Here is a 16,099-nt window from a genome sequence, read left to right on the forward strand (position 1 = left end):
AATAGACAGCTTAGGTTTGGCTGATGTGTTTCCTATTTTCTGGCTGTGCCTGGACAGGAGCTGTGTAGTATTTTGAAGAAGAAATCGTATGTGTTTTTTCCTGAGTTTGGGAATCTAAGTGCAGGACGTTCTGCTTTAAGGCTCTCATTGGCTTTATGAAGATCCCTCACCTGCATCTTGAGGTCTTCGATTTCGCCGTCTTGGTCTACATCCCAATTTATAATGGTCGATGATTTCCCCGTGTTTTTGCAGACGATCATCGTATGCCAAGTGTTCGGGGGGCTCGACGGCTACCCGGAAGTAGAGAGCTCAGGATGGCTCGTGAGTAGCCTCGTTACCAGGGACGGCTGCGTGAGCGGGTATCCAAATTAACTGAATTTTCCTAATCAGCGATCTTTGTGTGAAGATTTTGGCTGCTTCCGGCGATATCCTCTCCTTTCCAAAATTTTGGATGGCAGTTTTGCTATCGCTAATCATAAACTTGGCTTCCGTTCCTAGGTATGCAAGCGCTATCGCAACTTCCTCCGCAGTCTCTATTTTGCGGCCTCTGATGGCTGCCGCGGATACCGGTGCCCCTCGGCCATCGAATAGCGAGGCTACCGCCGCACCTGTTCTGCCAATCGCCGTGTCGACATAGACTACTTCCTTCGCTTCCATGTTTTTGAACCGTCGCTTGAGAGCTTCGCCTCATTTGGCCCTTCTTTCAACATTAAATTCTGGATGCCTATTTCTAGGGAAGGAAGGGGTAGGGGGGGGAAGAGACTACCAAGGCGTTCCTGCTTTCCCTACTAATTGTGATTTTCTTTTCTTTTCTTATTGATTCTTATCTGGGTTCAGCCCTACTTTTTCAAGAATCACCCTGCCCATCTCGGTCGTGCTTAGTCTCTCTAACTGGGAGGCTCTCATTGCCTCCGCCAATTCTTCCCGCGTATTGTGCACCCCGAGTTCGAGCAGTCGTTCGCTCGAGGTACTCATCGGCAATCTTAGCGTCTTCTTAGCGCATCTTCAGATCAGGCTATTCAATTTCTCCTTTTCTCCGGCGTTGATGTCGAGGTAGGGCGTGGCGTAACTGATTCTGTTTATTACGTACGCCTCGATTAGTTTTAGTAAGTTTCTCTCTTTGAGGCCTCTTCCTTTAGTGACGACCCTCCTCTAGAGCCCGAGGGTTTGCATCACGTAACTTTCTAATTGCTTCAGGACTTCTCCGTTATGCTCGTGAGATTGGATGACCATCCCCAGAATCCTGATTTGATCTACTTGAGGCACTGGTTTGCCCTCTACCTGAATATGAAACTTCCAGCTATTCTTGCAGCGGAGGTACTTTGGGTTATATACGAACAGCTCCGATTTTTTTGTGGGGAGCACGAAAGTCCCCTTTCAGTCGCGCAATCGACAATGATGTCGGTCGCGGCCTGCAGGCGTTCCTCCGTACTCGCATCGCTCCCTTGGTAAAACCAGAGGTTGATATCATCCGCATAGATGCTAAAATTTAACGGCGCCAGGGTGGCGCAGTGGTTACGGCGCTCGACTACTGTTCCCAAGGGCGCGGGATCGAATCCCGGCCTCGGCGGCCTTTCTTCGATGGAGGGGAAAAGCAAGGCGCCCATGTGCTGTGCGATGTCAGTGCGCGTTAAAAAACCCCAGGTAGTCGAAATTTCCGAGTCCTCCCCTACGGCGTCTCTCACAGCCTGAGTCGCTTCGGGACGTTAAACCCTACAAACCAAGTCATGCTAAAATTTAACCCCTTGATTTGGTCAAGTTTACTTGGGAGGCCTCTCATATCACCCCGTTGTATAGGAAAAGCGATGGCACTGAGCCCTGCGCCGTGCCTTTGCTTCCTAACTATATCGTGGGAGATTCTAAAGTTTCAATATCACGCAGGCTTTTCTTCCCGATAAGAAGTCTTTTATATATTTGTACGTTCGCTTTCCTACTCCGAGCGCTTCGAGCCCTTTGAGAATAGCCTCGTGTCTGATATTGTCGAAGGCCTTAGTGAGGTCTAGGCCAAGGATCACTTTGGCGTCTTTCGATCGCGAGTCTATGATATGTTTTAGTCAGAGCATTACGTCCGGCGTGCACAAGTGTGGTCAGAAACCGGCCATCTCGTCGTGCGGCCACAGGTCGTTTTGATCCATGAAGCACGTTAACCTCGTATGGACTACGTGCTCCAGCAACTTCCCTATGCATGAGGTTAGGGAAATTGGTTTAAAATTTCCAATTGCGGAGGTTTGCCCGGTTTGGGTATTGGTATTATGTTAGCTGTTTTCCGTTAATCTGGCAACTGACTCATTTCCCAAACTTTTCCAATGAGTTCCGTTTGAAGACTAATGGAGTCATCGTGCAGATTCCTTAGCATTTTATTGATGATCCCATCGGGGCCCTGGGCTGATTTAGTTTTCAGTTTTACAATTTATGTCCTCCCCTCAGCCTCCGTAATGGGAGCGCCAAGCGCCTCGTTGGGCGCCCCACCGTAGCTCAGGAGGATACGCCGCGTCGTCTCGTTTGAAGGCGTGTCTAACTTTTGCCAATCTTATTCCTGATTGAGTTATTTAATTTGATTGGCTCAGCAGATGCCGGAGGAATCCAGCAGGTGCCTGGTCCAGCAGATGCCCCACGTCTTGGAGGGATTCACGCCTCCCTCCATTTTGTCGCATCTGCTGAACCAGTTTTGTTCGGACAATTTGATCGCGTACGTTGCTTTCAATTTCTTTGCTATGCCTCGCGATCCGCCTTCTAAGATTCTTGTTCCACTTTTGCTTTTTTACCCTGCGGTTCCATGTTTAGCGTCCTACATGTGCAGCAGTCTGCTTTCCGCTATACCAGGAGCATCGCCTCCTACCAGCGTCTTTGTCGCCTCCCCAACATGGCATTTGAGTGCCTCCGTCCATTCCTCAATGTTCCCAATCCGTTCTAATTGCACGGTAGCCCTGATTTCTCTAAATTGATCGCATTCCGTCACGGCCGGTTGGCGCACCCTGCGCGCCTTTACGCCTCTTTGAGGACTGAAACGACAATGAAATGGTTACTGTCAAAATTTTGCTCCAAATTTTGCCAGTCTAAACCCTGTAAGTTTTTTGAAAATGGCAGATCTGAGAATGTGTCCGCGCATACGCTGTTACCCGTCCTCGTTGGATGATCTGGATCCGTACGGAGACTGAGACCTAGCCCGTGCGTGTCCTCTCATAGCTGCCTGCCTTCGGTGCCCTGTATAGCGTAGCCCCATTCTTGATGTCTGGCGCTGAAATCACCAACGATCAGCAAGGGATTATTCCCGGCCGCCTTGATGGCTTTGCGCAACAGGGCCCTAAATCTAATTTTCTTTTGCTTGAGCGAGCTATAAATGTTAAGAAGGAATAGATCGGGGTCCTTCTTTCTGCCCCGAAAGCCACGAGATGACGTCACTAAAGCATGGCTGTCGCAGGTTGCTGGCGGGCACCGCTCTCGGTGTTCAGCGGTACTGATGATGATAATAATTATGATTGTCGCGAACAGCAAGGCATCAAATGCTGCTGCACTGGTATTCCTTGCTGAAAAAGGTAATAAATATGTTCTTTAGTTTATTTATAGCCCCAAAGGTTGGGTAAGGATGCCCGCCTCTTTCAACATCCTGCTTCCTGTAAATGCAATAAATTTCGTTTTAGGGACACTAAGATAACCCGCCATGGGATATACGAGTTGTTCGTAATTTTTCTGCCCCACGCATCGTTTACGACCAGAACGAATCATTTGGAGAATCCGGCAGCCAACTTCAGGTTTCCAGCTTCAATGGCATTTTCGAACTCATATGAGCTGTGTCTGTACATCTCTGTACAATTACAAGCGAGTTAATTTAATTATTCATCAAGGTCAGTGTTGTCAGAGCTCGCTGCTTTTCTGAGGCCATAAAATCGCCTGCAGTTTATAACTTTCAGAAATTGTGTGGTTGTATATTTCGAGGACGTTCTATTACGGATCCTAGCTCAGCCTTGCGGACATTAGGCACTTGAAATTCATTTCAAGGGTCTTGTCCTTGCGATGTAAATTCCGCTGACAAATGCTTCTTTTGTGCACAGTCTTTCGGAACAGCGAGAAGCAAACGCTGCTCACTGCTAGCCCTGCTAGTCCCTGTCGCTACAACGACCTTTGGCTGTTGACAACCAAAGCGACTGATCAGCCGCTCCGGATACGCACCCAGCGCCTCAGGCGAATGATTGGGGAGCAGCGGCGCCTGAACACACTACTCCATATTCTAGTACACTATACTTTAAGGAACACCTGGATTGCCAGCAAGCCCATGTCTGTGCCTACCATAGTCGATAAGCGTGGTTTCGCGTAACGAATTATGAATGCTGAACGCTGGTCCGAATTGAATCCGAATTATATCAACCGTGTAGGGCCCCCTAGTCTGCTGTCTCATTGCGCAGTATATACGGGTACTTTTTGAATTTCGCACCGCCTTGCCCTTCCCCACTTCCCCTGTCGCTACAGCAGGTACAATTCCGCGACCTTGGGCTATCGACAGTCAAAGCCATTGATCCGCCGCTCCGGATATACGCAGCTGAAGATACGTTAGCATCATAAGAGAATACCGTTAGGGCGTAAGAAGATACTCTTATCCAGCATAGGCAGCAAGAGGACACAGCATTAAATTTCTTGCCTTGTCCAACATCGACATGTAAAGAGTGACCGTACTTTGGCCCTTTGGGCCAGAACGCAAACAATGTTCAATATGTCTCTCCTACCTTTCCTACGTCCAGAAGGAAATTGAATACTGAAACGCTTCTGTTTAGTGTGGGTGTTTTCATATCTACTCGAATACGTGACCAATGTTTTATTAATGCTTCATGCCGGGTGTGTCGTCATTTCTGAGTGAACATGCAAGCATACAATACGGATAAAATGCAAAATTTTATATCAGTCTATATACAAACGTTCCTGTGGAAACAGCACTATATGTACAGAAGCAAACTGGCCTCTTAATACACCAATGAGAGGCATTATCACGCGGGCTGAGCAGCTTGCAGCACAGCGGAAGATGAACAATAAAATACCAAGGCCACATCACAGTCTGCAAAGCTATCACAACCGTCGTTCGCGAATCCACACTATCAAGAGCACTGATGGACCCAACTTAGTAGCAAAGAATTTTTACTCTGCTCATCGACCAGCGCTATTGAGCACCGTAAAAAGAGCGGTCTGCAGGACAGGAGAGAAGCAATGGTGCCTGAAGCCAGTGCAATACGTAGAGGGACATCAGAGCGCAACAGCTATAGAAACGTGTATATTAAACAAGAGTATAGCAAAACTGCCGTGAAAGTGTTTATACATGCACAGAAAGCGCCATATTCCTCGTGTGCACTGCTATGCTCAGCTAACACACTGAGTATTGAGAAGCCCGCTGACAAAGGTTTTAATGACGTCACCTACTGGCTGTCATCAACTCAACAATAGGACTGTTACAGCAAGACAGCGAGAAAGCAGAGAAAATCATAAGACGCGAATATTGCAGCAAGATCTGGGCGCGAGAAATAAAAGCTGAAAAGAGGCGTGGTACAGAAAATTTTCAGAAAGGTTCGAAGCTTATTCACAGATGCTTGCGAAGTTCATTGTGCTTTATAAATACAGTGCAACATTATAGTGCACAGAACGAGCACTTTCAAATTAAATAACGATCAAGAAGCATCACATTGCAATGGAGCTGCTCACAGATAACAGAAGTTCTGGCCGCTTTATATCACTTTGACCCAGAGCGCGTCAAATTCTTCTGTGGTATCGCGAGAAGAAATGTGAACGCATCGCAAACTGCAAATCTAGGAATGTTCAGCTATCTGTACTCCATGTACTAACTTTGGTTACAAATAACAGGCTGAAAAGGTTCACAGATGACATAAAGATAATGTTGCATATGCCACCAGAAAAGATCACTTCAGTATGAAAGACTCGACCGTCTTAGTAAAAACGGTTCAATCTGATCACGTACCCGCCTTGACGCGTGAAACTGCGCGCTCTGGTTCTCCTCAACCATCTCGAGCTCACGGAACATACCTCCTCTCGCACAAAACGAACAACTGAAATGAAGCATCTAACTGTGTTCGAACGTGGTAAGAACACGTCTGCTTAACTTTCTATACATCACAGCGAGCGTTCTAAACGTTCACATTTCTGACACTCTTCTCCCTTTCGAACAGACCGAGCTTGGCTAACCGCTCTCGCTTTTACCAGCGCTGGTCTTACATGGATTCGTTTGATCACTGCCTACAGCGTAGGCGGCTAGGAACGCCCTAATGGAGGCACGCATATCCAGCCTCAGTTGCGCAAATCGTTACACTTGGCGCAGTCGTCCATGACCTCGTGGTACTCTTCGACCTGAAGAGTGAGCTCAAAGATGTCGTAGTTCGAACGTATCATGCGCGAGCACGACTTGAGGATTTGCATGGCGTCTTCATTCGGCCCTGCAAAAAACGCAGACAGACAGGAATGAGTCTATACGGCCCGGGAAGACAGGCGTGTTCGCTGGATGCGCCGAACACTAGCAACCATTATAACCTCGATTCACTGAGCGATACAATACGATGGGAACTTATTTACGTCATTTTACATGACTCAAGAAGTCTGCACAGAAAGCTACCAAGAACCAGCTCGACAGGGTCGCAGGCACCCTTCAGAGGAAGATCCCGGCGGAAATTATATAGGCAGCATCTCTGTTACGCGAAAGAAAACGCAAATTCAAAACATAGACAAATTCAAAACGCGAGTCCCATGCATGGCAATAATGGAGATTAAATTCTTTAAAAAGTACATTTAAACTGTGAATTGCACGAAGGCATTAACACTGATTTCAACTTCTTACACACAAGCAAAACGAGAAAAAGAACAATAACTCACTACATTCCGAAACTATCACGCAATATCTTAGGTGAAATTTTCAAACATGACATATTTAGGGTCTAAACTGATGTATATCGGTGGTTATTTATTTTTCACATTTGTAGTCCGTGTGCTGATCTATTTGATTTAACATTCCTTGGCTGCAAACGACACGTTGTAAGACTACATTTTCTTCTAGTTTAACTACTTTCTGACTAAACCCATTGTTATATTTAGTCGTTCGAACAGCTTGCAAAGCCGTTTATAGTAATATTATCTGGCTGAAACAACGTTAATAATTGTGAATAATTCATTCATGTGAAGATGAACTGGCCCATTACACTTTGTTACTATCCGCTCGAAATGTTGTCGAAAGTGCGAGCTTATTCGACTAAATGCACTGGCATCCCTTACGCATCACCATATCGCCACCAGTACTAACAACACAGAAAGGAGAATGATAAATCGCGGGCATTCACGCTGCAATGTCAAACATAGTTAACACTTCAGGTGCCGATAGTCATTCCCCAAATGAAGCATTATTTTTCCGAAAAATTATTTTATTCGGGTTTCAGATATGGCAAATATTCTGGCTTGCAAATTAAATGTACAGTAAATGTCCGTCAGGAACGTATACATATCCGTCGAAGTGTCACAATGGACGAAAGTGATAACATCATAAAACCAAACTGTGTCTAACGAATACTCAATGGATGAGAGAATCAATATTGTTTATTTCGAACATCTAAATAATGCTAGAAACAAAAAATTGCTGTTTTAATAGCTGACATTATTCTGTGTGCATGGAAATGGCAGAGTACTTGCTGCCAGGATAACATTTGTAAAATGTAATCTATATATGCCTTTCGCTAGGTGACTAAAAAGCAATTTCTTCAGACATAAAGGCTCTTAAAATCGCCTGAAAAAAAAAAATGAAGTCACTGCTGTATGTTTTACACTAACAGAAAAAGTTCTGAAATCGCAAGCATACAGTGTGAGTAGAATGCGTTTAAAACGTTTACGCTTTTATAGTACCGCAACGTAGTCGGTAACAATCGAAAATACAGTCCCATAAAGCACAAGAGGAGAAAATTATGGTTAAATGGCCGTCACCGCCTTAAATGACGGTGCTATGATTAATCAGAGTACACTAGTTGCTACCATTCTGTTCCGATTACCTAGATCTATTTCCAAATATGGGCAGCGTATCGGGCCGCCTCTTTTCACGTTTTCGTGAACTGAGAACGATCGACTCACGGATGACGATGTGCGCGGAGAGGGCAATCTTGTCCATGGAGAGCGCCCAGATGCGCAGGTTGTGCACCATGTGGACACCGGGCTGCTGCGCGAGCAGGGTGAGCACCTGGCGGAAGTCGATGCTACTCGGCTTGCCCTCCATGAGAACCGTGAGAGCCTCGCGCAGGATGGCCACCGTGGACAGTAGCACCAGCACCGAGAACAGAAAGGTGCACAGAGGGTCCGCGATGCGGTAGTCCGGCTTCGAAAAGGGAAAGGAAGGACCCAGAATCAGTCGGTCGATTCACCACACTTCCTGTATTCACCGTCAGCTGGAGATAACATTAGGTGTTTTGCACTGTCACAGAGGAAAGCATAGGAAATTGTTTTTGTATGTTGATCAATGTAATGCAATCATAGAGACACCTGGATAGATAGTGGAAGAAAAAACAACCACATGGTGCTGATCAGTATTCTTCGCCGTAGCTCGTCAATATTCTGAGATCATGGGTTGGGATCCTAGCAGTGGCATGTGCTTGTTTGTACATTGATGATCATCTCCCCTCCCTGTCAAAGAAAAAAAAAAGCATGTGTTTTCCTTGGCATCAGTGACTGTTGGTTCTCTTGGAATAGGACACATAGCTGACACACATCCCTTTCTGGGGACACTTGGGCATTGATTTTGATGGCTACATTTTAGAGCGTGATGGGAAACTGACGACGTACGACTGCTGAATTGGATATATATTGCCAGGATGGAGGAAAACATTGGCCAGCGCTTGTATTCTGTTTCTTGTTCTTCGCATTTGCTGCAGATGCAAAATACGTGCACGATGGCGACTCAGCGCTCATACCCTATGTTAATGTCCCGAGACATTTGATGCATCTGATACCGCAGACACAGCGCTCATTGGTCTATTCCTTGCTCCCTGATTTCACTAGGCTCGTCCAGCTGTTCTTTTTTTTATTTATTTATTTCCAATACGATGTCCGAGACACAGGTTAAACATTACAGACGTTTAGTTTACCACTGCCGCTTACCGCGGCCGTCTACCGCTACCGCGCGCCTTCAGCACAGCACGCCCTTATTGGACCCTGCGTGAGAAGTCCGCCGGAAATTTACAGGAACGTGGCGCCATCTGTCGCCCTCGGGATGATCTGCGCACGCGTACTGACGCTCGCGTGGTAGCGATAAGCGGTAGCGCCGAACTAGAAGTCTTGATTGATCGCCGCAAAAGAAGCGCGCGAACGGCGAGACTTGTACCACGGCCGCTCGATGGAAGCGCACTAGGTGCGGCCTGCTACGTCGCCCGAAACCGGCGGGAGGCGCCTACTTGCAGTCGCCACCGCCGCGGCGCTACCGTTCGGGGACAGCCGCGCGCGGAGAGCTGCGCCTGGCTGCGCTTTGAGGGAGGCGTCGGCGTGATAGGAGCCTTTTATTTTAAGGATATAAGAGCTCCGCTTCACACAATTTGGCAACAAGAATTAGTATATACTGTCATGTCTAGTGTGACCATGTCAGCACTTAGCGCTTGCTCGGCAAGGATGTATACTGGAGTGTACCCCGAAAAACTTATAGTGACGATGGTTCAAGGCCACTCGATTGGAGAGCTCGCATTGTCGTGATGTTGCGTTCGGATCCAGTTGTTCGTCACATTAAGATGTGACCCGGCTGTGAACAATTCGAAGCTGTTCAGCTGCCATGGTAGCCTAATGCATAACCACTTATTTAACTATGTCGCGAATTCCGTGCGTCATTTTCATACCATTTACTCATTCCTGCATACAGCTTTTATACACAAATTGATGTCAACCTGTTCTAAGCTGCCAGCGCTATCTAATAAATAAATGTCCTACTATGAGCAACCTCTGTGAAATGAGAAATGTAACCAACCTTTCTATCTCATTGTGACAAATTTTACGGTGGAAATATGAAGATGTTTATTAGGTTAAATCTAGATGATAACCTGGGATCTTCTACTCAGTTGGAGACCTTAAACTTTGTACGCCAGAACGCTATCCGTCATGGCTTCCCGCATTTTGCATGACCGGACAAAGTAAGCGCGCTTGATAGAGCCGGTCTGCCTCAAGGTGCTGCGTATATGCGCCGAAAGTTTTTATTACTATTTTAATTGGCTGCCCGCAAACCCATACAATTTTGCTGGTTCGTAATTTTCAATGGAAGAACGCGAATCGAGTGTTGCTGTTGTGAAACTCTTAGCTGTGATCACAAGATTGTTTACGTGTCAGAGCGCAACTACAGCCGAGATTCAGCGAGCAGCCGAGTACGCTTATTTAATGGCCACACAAAAACAGGAAGAAAATTACCATTCGCAGACGGAAAACCTTCCTTGAGAGAGGTTTATGCCATAGCCATAAATATCGCTCCACTGTTGAGTTGACATTTCCAGCCCAGCTTGCTACTTAACGATATCTTGCATATCGCCTTAGCATGGGCACGATCATTGTTTTTATAGATTAGCTGCAGGTACTGTGTACAGTGAGAAAACAATGATGAAAACAAAAGTTTACACAGCTTGCTACTTCACCGGACCTCCTCAGACTTCATCATTCTGTTAATGAAGGTGCTCGTAAGCTGACAAAGCTTGATTACTTCCTTTGCGGGTACATCAAGCCTCCAATTGTCCTTGGCTTTCATTAACCTGTTACTGGTCCAGTTGACTCATATTTCCTGCAACAGGCTTTTGCACGACTGACATGTCGCCTCAAAACCATTACCAAATATCGCATAAATTAAGCAACAACCCGGTAGTGATAAACAAAACTTGGGGTTCTTAAGTCTCCTTGAGGAGCCTCGTTAAAGTGCCCGCACTTTGCTACCTGCTTATTCACCGTATCCCGTAATTGCTGCCTCTGTCGCTTATCATTAGAAGGCTGCCTTAAGCCACCGCATTATATTAAATAGCACCCTACACATAGCTATATAAAGCCCCTCTTTACCGAAGCCGTACGAACGTGCCCTATAGGAGTATAGTGTGCCTGACTTGCGATTTAAGGGTCCCGCTTTCAATAATTCCCATTTCACCCTTACATCTTATTGACTCTCTCTAGTTTGGCAGCTCCTGCCACATTGAATATGTCATGTGTTCTCATAGCGCCAAAGGTGTCTGGCCATATCACCAACTAAAGTGCCTCTTACCAGAGAGGTTTTTTTTTTTTCGACTTTCCGCCGACAGAGCGGGCGCCGGATTTTCTGTGGAACGTGGCTTCTCATTTTATCGCATCGGCTCAAACTGTCTCAACAGTATAAACAAATGTTGTATGCACAGGCTCCTTTACTTGCAAGGCCACTCAGACTAAGCGCGGCAACATTTAGAACAAATTGCATGCTTATATATATATATATAAAAAAAAAAAAAAACCTTCGTAGGTTTTTCTGATATGTCCTCGCAACATAACTTGCGAGAAAAGCTTCTGGTGCTACCTCATCGTGTTCATCTGCTTCACAACACATCGTTAAAGATCCTAGTTCACTGGCCAGCTCCCTGGTAATTAAATAGGTTAAACAACGTGACAGGAACACAGGAAAATAGGACGACACAACTAGCGTGGTTGTGCCGTCTTCTTCTCCCGTGTTCTCGCCACGTTGTTTGCACGGTTAACCTATAATTAATCACCAACAAGTCCAATCTGCTGTCCCTTGTAGCAAATTCAATGACAGCTGATAGGGCATTATGCTTCAGCATTTGGACTTTTTAACCTCAGCGCCGCTTTCATTTCAGAGGAAGCGACTGCATTTCCACTCCTCGCTGCTGTCTTTGCCTGAAGCGAGCTCAGCAGATAGAATTAGAGGGTCTCTTAGTTGTCTCTTAAGCGCAGGACGGCGAAAGCCTACCCCTCTCCTATCATTTGCCTCTCATCGTTTGCCACAGTTCGTCATTTCAAGTCGTCGTTTGATATATTGGTCGTTTTTCAGTCATGATGAGTCTGCCTCCGTAGTCATTATAGCCCTTATCACTCATAACTAAGCAGGTTACTCATTTAGAATCAGCAGTGGTCATTACACGTCGTCGTTTCACATATCGGTCATTTCGTAGTCATTAACAGTAATGACGAGTCATGCCTAGCTATTATAGTCATTACCACACGTCGCTAAGCACTTTTACTCATTTCTAATCGATAGCGGTCATTACATGTAGTTTGATATACTGGTCATTACAAACCATTTTAGTCATTATTAACCATTATTAGTCATTAGCATCAGTCATTACCTCTAACAATGTCTATAACTTTTATTTATTACCTATCACCATCAATCATTTTCATTCTTAATCTCCCTCCTTGCACGTCCGCTTTTGCGACTGGCACACCAGTGCACAGATGCGACGCACAGATAACAGGTACAGCTTCTGCGCATAGATTTTCGCTCCATGTGCCTAGAACGGCTTTCGCCTTAAAAAACAAACGCATCCAGTTTCAACGTTAACGTGCTTGCACACGCGCACACAAAAAAGTTTGCGTTTACCACTCAGACACGAGGCGAACGCGCCCAGAAAGGAAGCAAACCGCGCGCTCAGAGCCGGCAACCCCGGCGGCGACGTGTCCCCGAACAATGGCGCCCTCAGCAGAAATAGCGGGCGCAACTGTAAACTCCCCAAGGACGCGCTTGCCCATTGACGGCGGCGCGACGCAGCAGGCCGCACCCAGTGCGCTTCCATCGAGCGGCCGTGCTTGTACAGTCTTTCCAACTGTAACCAGGCCGCGCGGCCGTGCGGTGGCTTTGCATTCTCTGGCGCTCGTTAGCTCCAAGGGTACTGTAGATGACGTAACTTCGCACCCTCACTCTCATTCTTTGATGATAAAAAATGGCTGTGGTTTAGCATCGGTTAAACCTAGTGTGAAGCGATAGCTGAATTCGGTCATTGTTGTTGCTGTCTATGTTCACACAGAAGCGACGGCGGCCATCTGCGCTGCCTGTCACTCACGCCTTGCAGCATCGTCGCGGCGGCATTTTGCAAGACGCTCCTCACGTTGTTCCCGCCGCTCTTTTGGCTTCAGCCCCTTTTACAAACGTTGTTCATCACCATCATCCGCAAACTTTCAGCTCGCAACGCAATGTTTTCTGGGTCGCCAGATGTAGCCAACCTACGATCATAACGAGCATGGCTGCGCAGTTGCCCTTCCTCCAAGGCCATGGCGCGGCGCCGGCCGAGGCGAGCAGCACGCCTGTACATGTACTCGGGATTGACGTCACCGATCATGTGCCTTCGTCGTGCAGCTGCTCACACATTAAGCTACCTCCCACGTCACGTGACTTTTGACCTTGACCTTTGGTGGGAACGTAGCTACCCAAAGTGGTTGTGGCTTAAGTTCCAACTTGGCCTCGAAGCTGTTTGAAGGCAGTCGGAAGCAAACTTGGTATTACGTCGCGTATAGTGAGGCTATCGCCTCAAAACTGTGCACGTGCTGCGTCTTCACGCGTGCAAAGCAGGGTTGTGCCGAATGAGGGCACTGTTGCTATTCGCTCATTTTTACAACCGATATGCGGATGTAATTCGCGTATTTCACTACATACTTATGCGTGCTTATGTTATCTAGACTGCTAATGTAACGAATCAGCAAAATAGCACTTTCTGCTAGATTGATATGTCTGTAAATAAAGGAGGGTAACGGACCTCGAAATTTAAATACGCTTTTTTTCGGGGTGCCTCGCGCATTGCCACTTATCCGGCTCGAATACAGAGGTATGAGGAAGCTTGTTAGCCCTGTCAAGCCCACTTATCTCTTTTATATTTGGGAAGCAAGTATGTTAGCACTTTGGTTACGCTGTGTATAAATCAGGGTAAGGCTTGCTCGTAATAATTTCTCGCATTTGCATGTTGGTAAGTTCTTATTTAAGAAGCCAATTAGGACAAAGACCTCCTGACTCTCAGCCATTAGCCACACCTGATTACATTTCTAAATACGCAAAGCCATTCATGGGCAACACTGTCTACTTGGCATCGTTGTCCTTGAAACGAATAACCAAAGCTCACGGTGTCAGAACTGCCAGCTACTTTTGTGTTTGCTGTGTTGTGTTGCGCCAGTCTAATGGTGAGTTTCAGCAGAGGTGTACAGAACGTAAGCACGTATACAGTTACATATATACCTAAAAACGCGACTTCTATCCGCTTCAGGGCAGTTGCCGAAAACAGCGATATCACCGTTGTGACACTCAGTGCCCTCGTTCTGCATAACCGTGTTCCGCACACGTGAAAACGCAGCCAGCATAAAATACGCGCCTAGTTTTTAGGATCCAAAGAGCGAGAGTAGCAATGCGAAGTTACGTCAGCTGCTGTACCCTCGTAGCTAACGAGCCCCATAAGCATCAGCGAACGTACGGCCGTGCGCCTACTCCCGCAGCCTTCGTGTGCAGCCTGGTTACGTTTACGTGCAGCAAAAACGGTACGTGATTGAGGAGCAGAGCGTACTTATAATGCACGTGTTCAGTTCAGAGCTAGTGTTCATGCGATCCGCACAGACGCATTGACACTGTAGGAATTAAGGGAAATGCAGAAGCCCCGCGTTAAACACCAATGACACTTTAAAATGGGGAGGGGGTGTTTCGAGAAAGGATCATACCGCCCAGCCATGAGCTAGCTAAACTGTTCGTAAGCCAGTAAAGAAACATGATGCATTTCGTGCGCACAGAATAGAGACCTCCGTAACAAAATGTGAGTCATGCAGTCTCGACACCTGACGTGGGGTTAAGAGAAAGAAGTTGCGGTGCGCCCAAAGGGATTGAATTGATATCTTTTCCTTACTCTTTCTTTAGTCTTTGAAAGAGCCTTAATACATTCACAGACACGTAGCCGACAACCAAACGTATTATGAACAAGCACGTAAGGGGCTTTTATATGCGTGAGAAACGATATGCATACATCAAGTCGTCTCCTCTTACTGGTGACAACTGGTCATCCGTGTAATATTATCGTCTTGTAAAACAAACGTGAGCTACGCATCGCGCATTCGCAGTGTTATACGAGGGGGCGCTCATCATCCCATCTTGATTGTGCCTGAATTCGCGGAAGCATGAAACACTGGACCATGCAGTAACGTCTTTTAGTAGTCTGCAACTGCTAAAACTTTGTAATCCAAGTGCATTGCTAAAAGTGTACCTGGTCGCTTGTGATGCTTGTTGGTTGCGGTATAATAATTGAAATGATTTCATGTTTTAAGTACGAGTTCTTTATGTTCGCATTTAGTTTATTCTGTTCCTAAAGTCTGCTTTCCTTCGTTTCAAACCTCAAAATACATCCTTTTTAAAAACAATCCCACATAGTGCATCTATGAATACATGGCGAAATTTAATCGATTTGGTAAACGAAAGTGATCATATTTTTATGCGATAATAGACGCTGTTTCTTTTAGTTTCCGCATTACATGCGTACTTTTTTTTTATTTTGACGCACCGAAGATAAATCATATACCTGTATTGGCAACTTCGAGCTGCGAAATTGAAATGTGTAAGTGTTTTATATTCTGGTTTAAAACAGTGTATCCTGTCTTTACAGTCTGAATAGGTTGCTTCTACAGTTATACGACATCGAGACTATGCATATATGATTAACTATAAATGTATGCTTAGCTTTCATCAAAGTTGAAAATGTCTGCACTGTCAGGCGCTAAAATTATGGCATCAAAATTTGTCCACGACTGTACACACTGGTACAGCCAGTGCAAACCTGAAGGTGGTAGTCCAAATTCGATACTCGAAACAGTTCGCATTCAGCTCCGACATGTCGAAGACATAATCAACCAAGCTTTGTACACTTTCCAGGCAAAGTGCAGACATTAAGTCGAGATGTAGTTTAGTCGGCGGGCTTCTCTGCAATAGGCGCTAACATCAGGGTGCAGTTGAATCTGGGGAAGCGCTCGTTACAAGAACAACGAGGATGAGGTTGGAAGGTCCAGTAAAAAAAATTGGAGGCTTATCAAGGTTAAACCCAGTGGATGCGAAGCATGTAAAGCAGCTACCTCAGTGTGGATGGGGCTAAGTAACGGAGACGTGGTTTCA

The 16,099-nt window shown here is 46.1% G+C and overlaps 1 protein-coding gene across 3 annotated transcripts in view; it reads right to left on the bottom strand.

Moving 5' to 3' along the window:
* Positions 1 to 4,785: 4,785 nt before the first annotated feature.
* The window catches only part of LOC146191115 (proton-coupled zinc antiporter SLC30A2-like), a 95,418-nt gene continuing 84,104 nt past the window's right edge, over positions 4,786 to 16,099 (bottom strand). For all 3 annotated transcript variants that reach the window (XM_084601594.1, XM_084601593.1, XM_084601595.1), the window contains exons 8-9: positions 8,104 to 8,344; positions 4,786 to 6,431 (exon numbers count right to left, since the gene is read on the bottom strand). In XM_084601594.1, coding sequence (XP_084457720.1) covers positions 6,286 to 6,431; positions 8,104 to 8,344 — 387 coding nt within the window. In that variant the 3' untranslated portion in view covers positions 4,786 to 6,285. The remainder of the gene's footprint in view (positions 6,432 to 8,103; positions 8,345 to 16,099) is intronic.

This window comes from Amblyomma maculatum, chromosome 4, assembly GCF_055883805.1.
Source record: "Amblyomma maculatum isolate TAMU_Amacu chromosome 4, ASM5588380v1, whole genome shotgun sequence".
Lineage (NCBI taxonomy): Eukaryota > Metazoa > Arthropoda > Arachnida > Ixodida > Ixodidae > Amblyomma > Amblyomma maculatum.